Source organism: Paralichthys olivaceus, chromosome 7, assembly GCF_024713975.1.
Source record: "Paralichthys olivaceus isolate ysfri-2021 chromosome 7, ASM2471397v2, whole genome shotgun sequence".
Lineage (NCBI taxonomy): Eukaryota > Metazoa > Chordata > Actinopteri > Pleuronectiformes > Paralichthyidae > Paralichthys > Paralichthys olivaceus.
Window position 1 is genome coordinate 22632468 of NC_091099.1, and position 17952 is coordinate 22650419.

Sequence of the window (17952 nt, forward strand, 5' to 3'; positions counted from 1 at the left end):
TATTCAGTTCACTTATCATGAATCTGCTGATCAATCAACTTGTCAGCTGTCAGTACTTACTGTGCGTTCAGGTGGTGTCGGAATAATCGGAAACATTTGTTCCTGACGGGGAAGATTTTCTATCCAATCTTTCAGTCACAGTGTGGAAATGTCAAAGTCAACTCACCCACATAGCAAAATTGTTTTGGTCCAGATTTCCCCAACTTTGTCACACTGCCACAGTCGTATGGCCCACATACTGCATTATGGCTCTTGGTTGGTGTGCATCTGTTTGGCAGAAATAAGCCATAGCCTTACTATTTGGGACATATTCACATTTACCACAAGGGCCACTTTAAGTTCACACATAAATTGCTCCTTGCATATAGCACAGCATGTACAAAACAGGTCCATAGAGTATGTGCAGTAGCAATGGTGTGGAGCTGCAGTGTGGAAGTCCCGCTGATTCACTCGACCAATCGTGAGTCGGCTTCAGCTGTCAGTCATCGTGTTTCAGCCCTTTGTTATCGCATCAAATAACTAGAAAACCGCGTATCCTGGACGAATTAACGCTTGAACACATATTACTGTGATAAGATCTACCTGAAATGACAGAAACCATATTGGAGAAAGATATATTTGCATGTACTTGGAACTTTTTAGTTTGTTCCATGTCACATCCACTAACATGGAGGAGTGAAAATGAAGCAATGAGATAACTTTAGAGGGAAACATCTCTGTGTGGTGGATCTGTTACCAGCTGTTTGTAACAGGTCAGAGATCCAAAATTTTGAATTGTTTGATTTTGATGATAGTTTGATTTCCAACAATGTGTAATACTTTAAAAGTACAATTATCAACTTTAAAATAACTACAGTAGTTACTAGATGTCATGTAAGTGTAGTGGAGTACAAGTCAAAAGTTGCATAAAATCAAAATACATAAAGTACAAGTTCTTCAAATTTATAGGTACAGTGCTTCACTAAATGTACTTATAATTTTCCCTCTGTCAGCTCTCATAACCAGCACAAAAATACTGCAGAACAGTTAAATCAGCAAACCACTTGTTAGTCCAGATGTTGAGTCTTAACTGTGTACAATGGTAAAAACATTTACAACCAATCTTTTCTAATACTGAACATGTGAATCCACAACATTAAATCTTCACTTCAGCCATGAACACAGCTCACATTTCAGCTTCTGTAGGGTGAGCGTCCAGTGCAGGGATTCTTTCAGTGGCTTTTCCTCCACAAACATCCTGATGATCACTAACAAGCTTTGAGAGTTGGACACGTGTAAATGATCACAAGAGATGACATGATATTTAATTCAAATTACAGTGAATTCTTCACAAGTTAAAGGAACTGGATTTGTTTAGAGGTACGATTCAGTTCATTCCGGTGGAAAGTGCTCATGTTTGAAAGTAAAATATGGCTTTATGATTTGTTATTAAAATATAATTGTTCATCTTTCATTTACAATACAAAATATCAATAATCAATAAAATAGATAAAATAATCTGAAATTTGAGAGATGATCTTGAAACAATATTTAAATCTCTTCATTTAGAGAGGGACCACACTGTGTTTTCCATCAGAGGGGCAGTTTGTCGCGGAGGGGGATCTTCTTTTTCAGAGCCAGCGTGGAGTTGACTTGCTTGGCCGACAGCAGGCTGTGCCACTGAGCGACCGGCCGCCGCGGGTTGGACAACATGTCGGCCCAGTGTCTCAGCTGGTTCCCTGTGGCATCGCAGCCCAGGAATATCTTACCCATGGCGTCGTTTCGGGTCATGGCATCGTGGTCCCACACGGAGATGACCAGGTTCACCCTCTGAGGATGACATGAAAACTCAGAGTCATAACAGAATGAGATGCAAGACTTTGTTGGATCCAGTTCAGTAACACATTTTGTTTCCAGTGTTTTCAGTCCAGCCACTTGTTCAGGTTAAGCCACTGCCCTTATGGAAGATTTAAAATGCCAAATTGAATAAATCCTTGTTCAAAATGGATAGAATGTTTGATTATGTTATGTGTTAATGTAAAAATGTATTTTTGAAACCTCCTAAATACAGTTATTCGTTTTAGGCTGTTTCTTATCTGATGACTCTCACCTGGATTTGTTGAAATGACACATCGAAGGTGAAGGATTCGTTGTAATACGGGTTCAGCGTCTTCTTTTTAATGGACGTCTTCCTTTTCTTCCACTTCCTCTTGTCCAGAGCCAGCTGCAGCTTCACATATGGATCTGCAAATAACAGGTGGAATAAAACCACTCAGATGTCATTTTACTCTCACAGTATATTTCCATACACAACATTTTTTAATCTGCAGAAAAAAACAATGAAATGAAGTTAAATTTGTTGAAAAAGATTACATACGACAAAAAAGTCATTTTTGTGATGGAAAAGTAGCCCGACAAAAGAAAACAGAAAATGTATAAAAAATTTAAACCTGCAAATACAAGGTCACAATGACAAGAATGAATTTAAAAACTAAAAGTGTATCGTCTAAAACTCTTTAAAAATCTGTTAATTGACATCGGGTATCTTGATTCACATAATAAATACTGTCAGATAGAAACATTCCTCTATGGAAGTCAGAAAACATTCTTTTTTATAAAGTCTGGAAAAAAATAAACTTTAGATTTTCCTGAGGAAAGATCAGAATCTCACTTTTGATTTCTGCTTAACCTTTTAATGTTTACAATTAACTAATTCTATTATTATTATTATTATTATTATTATTATTTAAGAATATATGTCTCACTAAAAAGCTGTTAGAGCAAAAAATTAGAACAAAGTTACAGTCACAGCCTCATCTGAAGATTATGTACTGATCTTGTCCGACCTGTTTTTTGTACTTGAACAAACAGAACTTTTGAACTTGTTATAATACACAAATTATTTAAATTGAGTTTCTGATTACACAAAACATGTTTTGTCTTTAAGGAATAACAATCTTCAAAAAGTTAATAATTCAAGATCACAGCTCATAGCTCTTGTAGCGCTACGATTTTTCTCTCGTTGGTCTGTCATAGTGCCTCCGTGGACATCCAACATGAGCAGCAACATTCTGACCCCGTGCAGAAATATGGTAATACATAACCAAACATCTGTGAAACCTCTGATGCGTGTGAATGATTTCAATATAAGCTGTGCTATCAGCCTGACCTGAGAATCCTCCCAAGTCCATGTACTTCAGGTTTTTGGCCTCCAGGATCACCACAGTCAGTTTGCCAACAGTGGGAACGTAGCGCAGAGAGAAACAGATCTCTCCCAGTTCTTCCTCCTGCAGCACACAGGTAAGACAATTGTTACAACTAGATGAAAAAAATCTGATAAATAATATGAGTAACTCTTTTTAGGAATCACAATAAATAAAATAATGTCTACAAATACCAAAAAGCAATGAAGTAACATCATAGATGCAATTAGTTTCATAACAACTGTCCTCAAAAAGTTGATATTCTTACCTTGTGGCTTATGGTCACACTGCCCCCCCTCTTTTTTCGATTGTACAGTCAGTTTTATCCGTAAGCTTTCAGAAGACTCAATATTTGCTTAATATATTTTTTACAATTTATTGTTTAATGTGCATAATCTCACTTCGACATTAGGTCTTTGAGATAAATGTTTTCATTTGCATTAGCTTGTGTCAAATGAATGAGCTGCCAGTGTATTCGAATGAGATGGTGACTGTATGTTGAGCCAGTATAAAAGCTCCGCCCACTGACCAACCAATTCCTTTGAAACATGACATCAGCGTTCTTAGAGGATCCCATGGAGCTGCATGTGGATTGTTGGAGTCTCTGAGGAGATTTTGTTGGTCTTCAGAGACCGACCAAATCCTTTCGCATACTCTGATGAGTCTTTATGAAATATATAGATCCTCATCGGAGGGACTGATAAACCTTTGTCAGCTGCTGGAGTTATGTGATTAAGTGAAAAGTTTCATCACACAATCATTCACCAGCTGCCCTTCCTGCATTTAGCAACTGTTGATTTTAGTCTGGACAATGTTCTCCTCCTGGTTTTATAATATATCAGTTTGCTCCTCGTTGTGAAATATGCAGCTCTGCTCTCAGACAAACTCTTGTGTGATTGGTCATATGCAGTAAACCCTGCCCCTTCCATGTGCACCCGTTCGGATCTTGATGAGGCAAACCTGGGTTGACTAAATTAGTTGATAACCAGCGTCATGTGACCACTTAGCCTGATGGCGATTGTTAGGTCAAGTTTACCCGGATATCAGAAAGATATCTTGGGTATGTTGAATTCCCTTCGTAGTACAGAACCCAGGTGTGTATATATGGCACATGCTTATTTTATTATGTTGTTGTTGCTGTTGTCATGTTTGTCATAGTATTAGATATTCATGATCCCCAGAGGATGAGTCCTACTGACAATGTCATCCACTTTTTAAACATAGAGCTCAAAGCCCGACTGTGCCTGAGTACAGTCTCAGGCACAGCTGGTATATCTGTACACTCAGTCTTATTTTGTGGTGGCTCAGTTTTGCTCTTCTACCTCAAACTTGGCAGGTTCACCGAGATCCTGCCACTCCTCGATGACGTGGTGCCAGTCGACATTGCAGAGCTCCACGCTGACCTCACCAATAATGTTGTGTTTGGTGAATCTATTGAAATCGAACACCTTCATCACTACAGTCGACTTCAGGAGGGAGGACTTGGATATCTGGGAAAAGATCGCGCTGGTCAAAAACACAAGATATTTTGATCCACATAACATTGTGACTTGTAAAAACATGAATTAGTGAAATCTTCTTTTCTCTAATCAATGTAATGGAAATTGTTGAATATCCCTGAAACACAAAAGAACAGGGATCAGGTTCAGGGAGTACACCATATTACATCTAAGAATTTAACTGGATATACAGTATATAAACAGTATGTAAACTTCCAACTACAAGCCTCTATAAATGGAGTAATAATACATATCTGTTAGTGAGGTTATAATAAAGATTAGCAGTATATACTGTGGTGTATTTTCATCAGCCATCTTTAAACTTGTAGAAAAATTCCAACCAAAACAAACCACAGCCACTTCTGACCTGGAAGTTGAACTGTTCGTTGAAGACGGGGTTCAGTGTGTTTTTGAACACTTTGGTCTCACAGGTTTTGGATTTTTCGGGGCAGATGTAGACTTTGATGTACGGGTCCGAGCTTCCTCCCACGTCCATGGCCTTCAAACCATTGGCTTGTTTAATCCCAACTGTGAGCTGTAAAAACCATCAGACAACAGACGGGTATGACCTTTTTACTCCATCACAGTGAGTTTCCGGGGCTTCCTATTCATAACTGCTGTGTACGTTCAAAATGGGTCTGGAAACATGCAAATGGCACATCCAGCTGAAACAATGGGGTTTAAAAGATAAACCTGAGGAGAGATCATGTGTGTGAACATGCACACCGATTCTGAAGTGGGGAAGTAAAGTTTTTTAAATGATGTATTACGTGTATTCATAATGTATATATTTTTAATAATGACCCTTTCACAGGTTTAATTTTACTTCATATTAAAGGTATGATTATACAATATGACCCCAATGCTGATATACATTTAGGCCAATACTCTTACATTTTGTTAGAGCTTGTCAAACATTGAAAAAGAGCTTATGTTTTCAGCCAAGTCTGTTTGTTTGTAGGCAAGATTACATAAAAAACATTAAGATTCCCATTAAAATTTGCTGGAAGGATGCATCTGGGGAGAACCCACTGAATTTGTGTGCTGTGTGTTGATCACTTAACAAAAATGATACATTTCCACCATTTCCCGAGGGAATAATTTCATAGATCTTGATGAAAAAAAATCTGAGTGCCATTCTAGTTCCTCGTGGTTTTAAAGGTGCCATTTGTAAATGTTGCTATTGCTGTGCAGCTAACATAAGCATTAGCAGGTGTTTACTTTACAATCTAGAAGAGATTTTACAAATTGAACATCAAACTTTATTCACCAGGTCTCCAGCGATTGAAAAGCAGTGCCAATATTATAAATTATCAAAAACATGATGTAATGGCAGCATATGACAGCTTTACATCAACACTATTGTGAAATGTGCTAGTCTCAGAGCAGCACTGAAGACGGTCATAATCTCTGTGCTCCATCTCACAGGCTGCAGCTACATGAGAAGTTTCAGGTTGAGAACCACTAGGTTTATGCATATCTTTCCTTGCTGCATTTAGTGTTGTTATAAACATTACCAATGCACTTAAATGGTATTTGGAAAAGCCAGTTGCCTATTTGCACATGCACAACTCCTGAAGACCATGTAAATCCAACAACATAATGAGAGCAATGATAACTTGGTTCAGTGCTCCTTTACAGAGGACAGTGGTGGGACTGGCTGGTCAAAGATTCATTACCTCAGACAGAGCGGCGTTGTACTCCAGAGAGTAGAGCAGCTTCCCTCTCTGCTGTTTGGTAGAGCCGTATTCCACATCTCCCACATCTGGCTGAACCTGTCAGGCACAGGAAAAACATTGGGTCAGATCCTCTGAGCAAACAAGGATCGTGGTCAGAGCCGACACAAGACTTTCTCAGGGGCTATAAGAAGAGTGATTTACTCTGTCCTTTCAAATAAATAGCAATTAAAGGTCCAGTGTATAAGATTTAGGTGAAAAGGATCTATTGGCAGAAATTTAATGTAGAATAATCCTCATGATGTTTTCACTTGTTCGTTTCATCTAAATTGAATGAATTGTAGTTTTCTTTACCCCAGAAAAGGTCCTTTATATTTAAATAATTTATATTTACATGGAGGGGACCCTCTCTACGGAGGCCGCCATGTTTTTGACATTAGTCCAGACTGGACAAACTAAACACCTTTTGAGTTTTTATGACAATTAAAGGCTTCCACAGTTTCTTTTTCATGTTTGGAAGGAGAGGGTGAGGTGAGGGGTGTTCAGCTGCAACATGCAACTTCAACACTAGATATCACACAATTCTACACACTGTACCTTTAAGGGACATATATGGAAGCAAAGCTTTAATGTCCTAAAAGTACCTTTATCTCTGATTTCTGTCAAACATCAGTCACTGATTTGTTTAGCCACATTTTCTGACACAGTTGTCAGTACTTCATATGTTGATATTCCAAATTGGCTTATTTTCACATTCTATTTTCACAAATTATGTGGCTCTTTAAGTTAAATGTACTGTCTGCATACAGCACTTCCTAGTCTTATCAACCACTGAAAGTGTTTACAGTACAAGTCAAATTCACACAACACCTCTACACACACTTTATCAGACACCACCAGGAGCAACTTAGTGTTCCTTGTTGTGCCCATGGACACTGGCATGCAGAATTCAGGAGCCGGGGATTGAACCATTGCCCTTCTGGTTAGTGGTTGACCCGCTCAACCTGCTGAGCCAACCACAATGCCGCACTCACCAGCTGCTCTCTTGACTGTTTCTGTATGCTGTTTGCTAGCGTAGAGTGGCTTTTTACAGCTTCTTCTTCGCAAACAGCTTCCTGCGGTGGTTAGAAACAACAAGCAGAAATTCTAACTAAAAAGCTCAATTTATTTACATTTTGCTTTGCAGAAATAGCACCTTTCCTTTCACACTGGTGAAAGACGGAGTTACAGTAGTGATCCAGGCACATCCCAGCACTGACTGGTCATTATGGGAGGCGCTCTCACTGCAGATTTCGCCCAGTGAGAGACTCAGATCCATATTGACTCACCAGAGCTGTGGTTGTGGTCCCATTCACCCCCAACATTTTGATCTTGTCATCCTTCCGATTTCGCTTCTTCTTGTCTTTGCAGCAACACTTCACGCAGATGCACAGACAGCAGATCAGAATCAGCAGAGCGCCACTCGCAGCGATGGTGTAGATCGCCCATCGAGGCACTGCCCAAGACCAGCAAGATACACAGTTAGTCAGGTGTGATATCAACTGTGTCATACACAAGACACCACATCCTGCTGTTGCATTAAATGAGAGGTTCAAAATGTCGCAAGTCTTAAAACAATCAGATTGTTGCAATTGGTGACCCTTTAGAAGGACCCGACCCCTGGGCTGGGAATCACTGAACTAAACAATCTAACTGTATATGATAAAGCTCCACATAGAGCAGCTAAATCAGTGAAATACTGATGAAGCATTTCATTGATTGCAACTTTGAACTATTACTTGGCTTCTATATTTCAAACTCTACTCCACTACATGTATTTAACATATTCAGATTAATAATACAAACATATAATAAAGAATTAATAATGACTAATTATGAAAAAAAGTTTACAATTTTAAATAAAGGATCTGATCTGAGAGCTAACACAGATGCTACATAAGCTTTTTATTAGATTGGATTAGCTGCTGTTTGTCAACTTACAGGGAATCTTGTCCAGCACGTCATTGATGAAGTCTTCAGCAGCGGCAGCTGCTGGATCGATGGTGGTGTTAGTGTAGGTGTTGTTGGTGGGGATGATGGTGGCGGGGTGAACTTTCTCGGACAGTTCTGTCTTGAATGATACATTATGGTGAGTTGAGTATGGTGTTGGTTTTGGGGTGGTACTCATGTTGAAATGGAAGTGGAGCTGTAGAAACAAGAGAGTAGTGTCACACATTACTGATCAACAAGCTGGGAGGAAGAGGACTGAAGCAAGTATACACGGATAGAAACACTGCACAGAAAATACTTCAGGTATAAATAAGTCCAGTATATCTAAACCGTGGCCTTATTTTCTCATCTTTTTGGACTCTAAATGATTGAAAGGATGAATAGGAACAGAAATCTTTGGAATAAATCCATTGAGTGAGAATGCTGCAACCTCCAACTGTGAAATGGCTACAGTGTAATCCAACTGGAGATTTGATCATGTCTAAGTTCATCATCATGTGTTTCTTTAGGTGGATGTTGACTCATATACTTAGTTACTGTACTTATTGTTTGTTTGTTTGTTTGTTTATTTGTTGAAATCCTCTACATCCTGATCGCCATCAACAAATAAAATTGCCTGGAAAAAAATGCTGGTGTCTGTGGACCTCACAGGACTGAATGTAATGTTTGGTTAGCACACCTGTCTGTCACTGACTGACTTGCTCGCGTGTGTACAGCGTGCCCGTGCTCTCACTGCGCATGACCAGAGTCTTAATCAGAAGTTAACGAGCGAGTCACAGAAAAGTTTACTTTTTTTAGCTGACAGGGCTGAGAGGGCTGATAGGACGGGCTGAGCTACATTGGTTGTATTTGATAAGTATAAGTATGTATTGTATTGTTGTATTTATAAGTGTGGCCTGCTCTTACTGGCTTTTCCAAGAATACCAACCCTAGCAAAGTGTAAAGCTTTTTCGGTGGCAACATTCTTTATTAGTATGAGTCTGTATTATTCTAGTATTCAACACAACATGCATTAGACACAGTTAATGATGTACCCAATAGCTCCATTAGGGAATAGGCTACAGTCTGCAAGAACTTTAAGTTTTAAAAGTTCAGGTAGAGGGAATTCAGGTGATCTGGGACAGTGGGTAATGTGGGACACTAAGAAAACTGTGTCATTCCTCTTCTAGGTTTGACATCTCCATCCCTTCTTCTGGTGTGTTTAGACACATGCTAAATGTATAAAATGTAGATGTTATGTGCAAAACAGATATTGGAATAATATTGGAATAAATCGTACAAGTCAAAATTGCAAACATGTCCCAGATTATCTGAATTCACCCTATATTTAAAAGCAAGTACCAACTTATTTTTACTCAAGTAGGAGCATTCACTTTTACTTTAGTTCAGCTTGGTCTGTTTATTAGAACTTTTTACTCAAGTACTTGTTTTGGTCAGGAAGTAGTTGCTAGGCGGAGGGATACTCACCATCTTGTCCTACAATCTAAACATCATGCTGGATAAATAAGGAGCCAAGCCAACCTGATGCACATGTGGTAAAATAATACCTCAGATACCAGAAGGAACCTTAACCACAATGTTTTAAATTCAACCCACATAACTGAAGATTTCACAACTGAGGCTGAGGCAGGTCATCTATTGTGATGTTTGAAGAGATGAAACACCACTGGATTGATAAAACGAAATAGATATTTTTATAAAAACCATAAAACCATTCACTGCCCGCTCAGTAAACTAAACTGGAGATTTGGAGACGTCCTAACAACAGTGACGTAAACAGTCAAACAAACATTATAAAACAGTATGGTCGTCAACCTACTGCTGACATGACTGAGTGGAATTCCAACCTGCAGGCCTCCACCATGAACAAACAGCAGTAGCACATTAACCCGCAGTCTGATAACAATCCATTCAAATATGTTTACAGGCCTGAAAGCAAATGTGCACATAACATCCCCACTGACACCAAACCTGAACCAACCTGGGTCTCTATTTGACAAAAAGATCCCAGAATGTTCTCATCCATTTCTACTGGATTGTGCAACACATCACATTGAAACATGTTTACAGATTTATCCTCATTAGACTGAATTTCTCTCAGTACAAACTTTTCCATTTTCAGATCCAGATGTGTCCAGGCCTCATCTCAGCCAGACTCGTGGTAAAACACACACTGGATAGAAAAATGGATCACATGAGAACTTCCAAACATGAAACCAAATAATCTTCATCATCCTCTGATGATTGGCTGATGTATAGGTCATAAACCCTGCCTCCTCAATGTTAGTGGATGGGACAGACAACAATAGGTTCTGTCCTTTTAGGTCATTCTTATCACGACAGCACAGACTCTTTAAGTGATGACGTGTCTTCTATCTTTTTATTAGCTCTGCGGGTAAAATGCTTCAACAGAACCTGAAACAAGCCTTGAAATATGTCCACACCTGTTTTTAGTTGTACGAAAAAAAAAGGTTATAAACAAATATTTTCATTGCTGTTAGCAAAGACAACAGGGTCAGTATCGCTTGTAATTGATAATTCAGGTTGTGTTTTACATTGGTAGTCAAGGCTAACGAAAGAGGCTCATGTGATAAGAGCCTGACGAATCAGCAAATTGTCTTTACCTATAAATGTTAAAAAAGCATTAATCCTCTTCATAAAAAACAGGGTTTTGCCGGAAATTGAGCCAAAGACCCATGTCACAGATTGAAGCTCTTATACTCACTGATGAGGACTTTTCACATTCCTGCTCGCTCCAGACTGGTGGAAACTGAACTGTTTCTGTGCTGCTCAGAATAAAATGAAGAGGAAGGAAGTAAAGTCTAATGGAGTGACCATGTTTACCTCAAAAACAACACAAAGCGTTTGATCAGAGAGAGGAAACGCCTCCTTCCTCCCTCTACATTTAGTCAGTTTTCACTGTAATCAGGAGCGAAACATCGTCATCGCTCCGACAGAGTCCGGCCTCTTTCCAAACATCTGCTTGTCTACTTTAACAGTGAAAGTGGTCTGTGACAAAATCAAGTTCACAACCTGTTCTCCAGAGGCACAAAAATCTTTGTTCTAATTCTGGGAGCATCAGATTTATTCTTTTTTCAGTTCATTGCTGGGCCGTATGGTGTTTACTATCAGTAAAGTCTACTATATGGATTATAACTATAAATTAATCCATTAATGAAAATAAGCAGTTTTAATTAAAGAATAATAGAATGAATAGTTGGCCAGAGCAGTTGTACTGATTGTAAAAATATGCTGTGGGTGAGTCTACAACAGAGTTAATTGAAAGCCTGGTGCATCTCTTTCAGTGCCTGACATCAAGGGATGCAACAAAGCGGCTAAATTTGAAGCTTCTGCAGTGAGAACCGGTTGGAATTTTGTCCTGCCATGACCAAACCTCAGAAATGAAGCTGCTGTCAGTCCATAGAAAAGTATGTAGTTTTCCTCACTGACATTTCCACTCCCATGCCTGTCAGATGAATGTTCCGTGACGCAGCCGTTACATGTTCCACCTCACAGTACATCAGCTCGTGTTCAGATCGTGCGATAAATGAAGCACGGTTTTATGTAAGGAGCGGTGCACAGTGGGAGATCCTTCACTGCTCGTTCACAGAATGAATCTTCAGACACTTTAGCCACCTCTTACAGACTGCACTCTAAAGCCCCTTTTCCACTGGTCAAGATACCCACCAAAACACTAACATCTGGCTTTTGTCTGCAATGAGAATGGATTCATTTCCACTATTCACTTCCAGGCCAAATGACTCTACAGTAGACACGGGTTTTAATCGGGTGCTGCGGCTCTGAGCGCCAGTGAACGGAAACGAGACACTTGAGTGAACGTGCTAATTTGACAGACAGTGAGGTACAGGAAGTGAAGTCAAGGTAAAGTCAGGGTATGTCCAAAGTAAGTGAGATTCATCTGAGTTAAGGTTGCATTAATGAATATTATATTATATTATTACTATGGGAACCAAATGTCCTTTGACTGCCATGACAGTACAAACACACAGTGTATAGTCTGTTGACATGCTCATCAAACTAACTAAACTAATCAAACTGCCAAAACCAGCAGAGCCTAGAGCTTCTGAAATATACTGAAGTCCTGAAGTAAATGTCATTTGTTTCCTCTGCTGCTGCTGCTTCATGAAGGTGCAGATTCTGCAGCAGATTCAAGTTTATAGTTCTTTAATAAATAAATGTGGCTGGAAAACAAGTTTGATTAATTTGCAAACAAGTTGTTAAGGTTAGTTGCACATAAATACACATAAAAACAAGACAGAAGCAAAATAAATAAATACAAAGAAGTTAAAGAGAATAGATTGGGGAAAGAAATATGATAGAAGAAAGGGAAAAATAAGAAGGAAGATAAAGGAAAAGGGGAGCAAATGAGGAAATGAGGGGAAAAGGAAGGCACGGCAAAAAAATTAATAAAAAGAATGTGACAAAGACAAACAAGTGAAAATGAAGAAAGGATTAAGGGTTGACGAAAGAACGAAGATGAGAGAAAAGAGGAAGAAGGGGGAAGGGAAGAAAGAAATATGAAAGGGAGCATGAGAAAGAAACTAAATTAATGGAGAGAGAGTAAAAAGGATGGATAGAGGGAACAAAATAGGGAATGCATGAGGAAAGAGGAATGGTGAGGAAGTGAAGAAAGAGGCACAAAGAAAAAGAGGAATGAGAAGGGAAGAAATGCTGAGACAGAACAGTGAGCAGAAGAAAAATGGGAAACAGCTAAAAGGACAGGACCTTAGAAAACAACAAAGAAAGACAAACAGACGAGTGGGATTGTTATTGAAAGAGTGAAAGTGGCAGCTTGGTGTTTTTTTTAGGGATTTAACAACAAAGAGAACAAATGTTAACTCAAACACAGAATATTTTCCCATCAAGAGACGGAAAAGTTTAAACTGTGGAATGAACGATACAGTTTGACTTTTTACATCTTACATGTTTTTCTCCTGAAAGAAACCAGCAGGTATAAATGAATGTGTGACTCTGGACATAAATAATAAACAGAAAACCAAAGTAAGAGCAACAGTACCTGAGATGAGACGAGGAGACTTTCTGTCCAAAACTGTTCTTTCCTTTTATTTAAATTTCATTTCTTCTCCGTTTGTTCAGGCGGCTGTGGAGCGTGAGCTGTTTTCTGTGCTGCTTAACATCAGTCAGCCATCTTCAACTCTGCGAGTCGGTCAGTTTCGGGCCTGCAGCAGCCACCACACCTGCAGAACACACACACTAACACACACACGCAAAGTTAACCTGTGTAGTCAGTGTTCAAACAGAGGTGGAGTCTTTGCTGCTAAAATAGCAGTTATTCAAATACAGTGTGTGTCAGAGCTGAAAGTTCATAAGAAAAGAATGAAGATTATTGAAGGAGCAGTCAAATCTTACAGGTTAAGCAGCGGCTTATAGCATCTCTAATTTTTCTTATCTTTTAATCCCTGTTGTTTTAGCATATCAAGTGGCCATGATAGTTTAGCTGATAGTTTGCAGATGATCTTGCTGCTCTCTCCTCAAAAACACAACAGCTGCAGAAGAAAACTCACAGGCTGAATACCTTCGCACAATATCATTTTAAGCAGATGTTCATGATTCCCAGAAGATTGATCAGTGATGTTAAGGGTTATAGTTTAAAAAAATATATTTATAACCTCCTTAGAATTCTTTTTAAAATTGATATTCAATAGGAACTAATTATTTATGCCATAATGAATATTTAGTTGATTTTACTTTTAATTTTCTCAAACTTTCTCCTGTAAAATCTTCTGAAACTTGACCTACAGACAGTGGAAGTCACCACGAACAAGTGTGAAGTAAAAATTCTTTGTTACATCATGAGGATTAAAAAAATTATATTTAATAAGAGAAAGTTATTTAGGCATGTCCAAAAGTTGGGGGTCTGATTAACAACAATCAGGGCCTACATGGAAGACATGACAACCCTGACCACAACAGTACCATGAACCAGATGGTTGCTGCTATTATTATACTACTTCTGTGACAATTCTGCAACTTACAACCAAATGCTTCCTGTGTACGTGGGCGTGTGCAGGCCCAGTGTACGAGTGTGTTTTCAGGAGAGTTATCATGGACAGGGAATAAAACTGATACAGAGTCAGAACACTGGTGTGGACAGAGATGTTTTAGTTTAAAAACACAATTTTCACTTGAAAGCATATGGATGTCGCCTCAAATGACCTGTTTCCTTCTTCCTGAGCTCTTCTGTTTTTATATGATCAGCTTTAATCATATCATATTTAATCTTTTATTTCTTTTTTTAGGACACTTGGACCCCTCGACTCCTTACTGTTGATCAGACACAACACTGGTGACCCAGGCACCTCAATGACCACACTCTGTACATCATTGTGTGAAGGAGAATTCCTTGATTTCACCATTCTTATGTGCAAAAATGTGATAGTTGAAGTTAGAGGACAAAGCAGCAGCAGCAGCAGCAGCAGCAGCAGCAGCAGCAGCAGCAGCAGCAGCAGCAGCAGCAGCAGCAGCAGCAGCAGCAGCAGCAGCAGCAGCAGCAGCAGCAGCAGCAGCAGCAGCAGCAGCAGCAGCAGCAGCAGCAGCAGCAGCAGCAGCAGCAGCAGCAGCAGCAGCAGCAGCAGCAGCAGCAGCAGCAGCAGCACAGTGTTTATGTCTTAGTTCCCCCCTAAACCCCACACTCTCACACACACACACACACACACGCACCTGCTATTTATGGGTGTCACCTGTTCCAGTGTATTTAAAATGCTCCATTCCACTGCACTGTCACTGCTCACATTGTCCACAGATGACAAACAACAATGAGGCAACCAGTTGTATGAATGTTAATGAAGTCTTTGTACTTGCCTACAGATCTGCTAGTGCCCCCTACAGGTTGCATTGCACATTATAGCTCCAATGACAGTTTTAAGTTTTAGAGAGAGCAAGCAACATATTGATCATTTGATCTATTCTTGGAGTCTTACCAGTGGTGATGCTAAAATGTACAGAGTGGCAAAGTAGCAGTAAAATCTGAAGAGTTCATCAGACAGGCCCACACTGTAGACTGAGTACTAGACTAGGGCCAAATGAAGAAAAAAAAAGTTACAGTAAAACTCAGAGGAAACGTACATAATGTAAATTCACATTCAACCTACAGGCGATTACGAGGGGTGAGTGGCCATATTAAAAGGACAATAAATTAGAACAAAACAAAATAAAACCAACACAAAAAAGAAATAAATACATAAACAAACTGCATAAACTAACAAGTTGGCAGTCAGTTACATTGTCTCTGAGCAGGACAGTGACACATGAGGACATTATGACCATGACAGAAGTAAATGGGAACAATGAGACAGTGAACCGAGTAAAAGAGAGCCACAGTCAGAGCTTCCATACTTGACTGTGGGGCCACATGCAGCATCAGTCCCTTACACCATCTAAACCAGAATGGTGGACCAGAACGACAGGATCCCTTTACTGGGCAGGAAGGCCAGTGAAGGAATCCTGTCATCCTGAAGACGAAATAGCCAATACTCCAGCTCAACCCGGCAGACGAGCTGGTGCTACAGAGTGATGCATCAGAAACTGGACTTGGAGCTACAGAAAGGTAAACCAGTAGCATTTGGGAGTAGGGCAATTACACCTAGAGAGAGGGGCTGCGTCTAAATTGAGAAGGAGCGCTTAGCCATTGTGTTTGGGATGGAAAAGATTCATCAGTACACCTATGGCAGAAAAGTATCAGTACAGAGTGACCATGAGCTGGAAAATATACACAGGAGGCCACTATTTAATGCACCAAAGAGACCGTAGAAGTATGACCTCAGCATCATCTGTGTACCAAGCTGAAACATGCTGCTGGCAGACACACTAACTAGAGCATACTTACCAGAGAGCACAAAGAGAGACACTGAGACGGAGTCAGACACTGTTATGTGGCTAGTTACTCAATAATTCCTTCTGAGAGACTGAGCTCCAGCCCACCTGCTACAAAAGAGGACACAAAGTTATTGAGAGTGACCGAGATGATTCTGACAGGGTGGCCACAGAGCAAAAGTGACATTCCAACAGACATCACTCACATGTTGGATAGAGGGATGTCTCAGACATGCCAGGGAATGTGTGTACTGGCAAGGGATGAATGAGCACTGTGTAGACTTTCATCTCCGAATGTGACATATGCCGATCAGTAGATCCAAAGCAACAGAGAGAGACACTGCACCCTCATGACATGGCTTACAGACCCTGGGCAAAGGGGGGAACGGATTTGTTTTCTTTTCAGAACAAGGACTACTTGATAGTTGTCGATTACTATTCCAACTTCTAGGAGATAGATAATCTGCCAGACACAAAGCTGCACAGTAATCAGGAAGCTGAAGGCCCACTTTGCATGACAGGGAATACCAGATGTTGTCATCTCTGATAATGGGCTGCGATACGCTTCTCAGGAGTTTCGACAATTCAGTTAAAGGTGGGAATTTGAACACAGAAAGTCCTCACGTGGATATCCACGATGCAATGGGAAAGCTGAATCAGCAGTAAAACAGTCAAGCGTCTCATGATGAAAGTGAAGGCTGCAGGACAGGATCCATGCTTGGCTAAACTGGACCATCGCATCACACCGAGCCCAGGTCTCAATATGAGCCCAGCACAGAGACTTCTAAGTAGGACAAGGACTCTTCTTCCTACCACAGACAACACACAGGGACTGAGGAACAACAGACAAAGACAGGAGGAATACTACAACCGCACAGCGAAGGACATGGACTCACAAAATTTGACAAGTGTGAGAGTTCAACCCTTTCAGCCGCATGAGGTCTGGAAATCAGCAAAGGTGATTAAACCTGTGGGTCACAGATCGTATAAGGTGATGCTGGAGTCAGGAGCTGACGACATCTCAGACAGAACCAGGTCACATCCATCACAACACCACAAACAAAGAATTTGGTACATGCACCAAGAAAGGATCTGGTGACGCAGGGTCCTGCAGGGGAACAACACCCAGTTGTTACCAGGTCAGGTCGCTGGGTTATTAGACCTCACTACCTCAAAGACTGTCAGGACTCAGGCACGGACTCTGGGAAATGTGTTAAATGTGTTCGGCGTTATTGTTACATGAAAACAATATATACATACACATGTAGTGTGTGTGCACAGATTGTTCACAATGTTATGTTTCAGTGTGTTAACTTTATACAATAAGTCCAGATAATAATTTTAAGTCCATTTAGTTAAGATGAGCTTTGTGATTAAGTGTTATATGAGTAGAATTACTTCACTAACAGGACAGAGGTATGGTGGCAGTTTTTTTAATGCTTTTTAGTTTCATTTTATATTTCCATCAGGTGCACGCAGCATTACCAAGGAAACAATTTAAAAAAAGAATGTGTAACTGTAATACATATAAATTGTTTCACTCAAACTGCTCCTATGATGTATGGCGAGGACTGCATTACTCTGGATGTAGAGCTTATCTATTATAATATCGTTTATTACCATCAGAAAAATAAAAAATGGATCAAATATGTTTAAGAAAGAAGTAAATTTATTTTACCTTTGTATTTCAATGTCTTGATTCAAACTCTGTAAAGGCCCTTGTACAATATGATGAAATCCTAAGGTTGTGCC

At 39.8% G+C, this 17952-nt stretch overlaps 1 protein-coding gene across 2 annotated transcripts; it reads right to left on the bottom strand.

Moving 5' to 3' along the window:
* Positions 1-1277: 1277 nt before the first annotated feature.
* On the bottom strand, positions 1278-13625 carry syt8 (synaptotagmin VIII). 2 transcript variants are annotated; one of them, XM_020078735.2, is made up of 10 exons: positions 13385-13625; positions 8338-8542; positions 7686-7852; positions 7392-7472; positions 6361-6456; positions 5049-5216; positions 4505-4672; positions 3149-3266; positions 2090-2223; positions 1278-1809 (listed from the first exon to the last, which is right to left on the bottom strand). In XM_020078735.2, the coding sequence occupies exons 2-10, from the start codon at positions 8522-8524 to the stop codon at positions 1573-1575; spliced, it is 1356 nt and encodes a 451-aa protein (XP_019934294.1). In that variant the 5' UTR covers positions 8525-8542; positions 13385-13625; the 3' UTR covers positions 1278-1572. The 2 variants fall into 2 exon arrangements, with proteins under 2 accessions (XP_019934294.1, XP_019934296.1); XM_020078737.2 differs by lacking the exon at positions 7392-7472 and having other exon boundaries at positions 13385-13620.
* Between the last annotated feature and the right edge of the window lie 4327 nt (positions 13626-17952).

Excerpts from the sequence above, each read along its gene's own strand:
- syt8 (XM_020078735.2), bottom strand. The coding sequence starts at position 8,524 with ATGAGTACCACCCCAAAACCAACACCATACTCAACTCACCATAATGTA. Across the intron at positions 5,217-6,360 it reads ACAACGCCGCTCTGTCTGAG|CTCACAGTTGGGATTAAACA; the intron begins GTAATGAATCTT and ends TGGTTTTTACAG. Across the intron at positions 4,673-5,048 it reads ACGAACAGTTCAACTTCCAG|ATATCCAAGTCCTCCCTCCT; the intron begins GTCAGAAGTGGC and ends ATCTTTTCCCAG.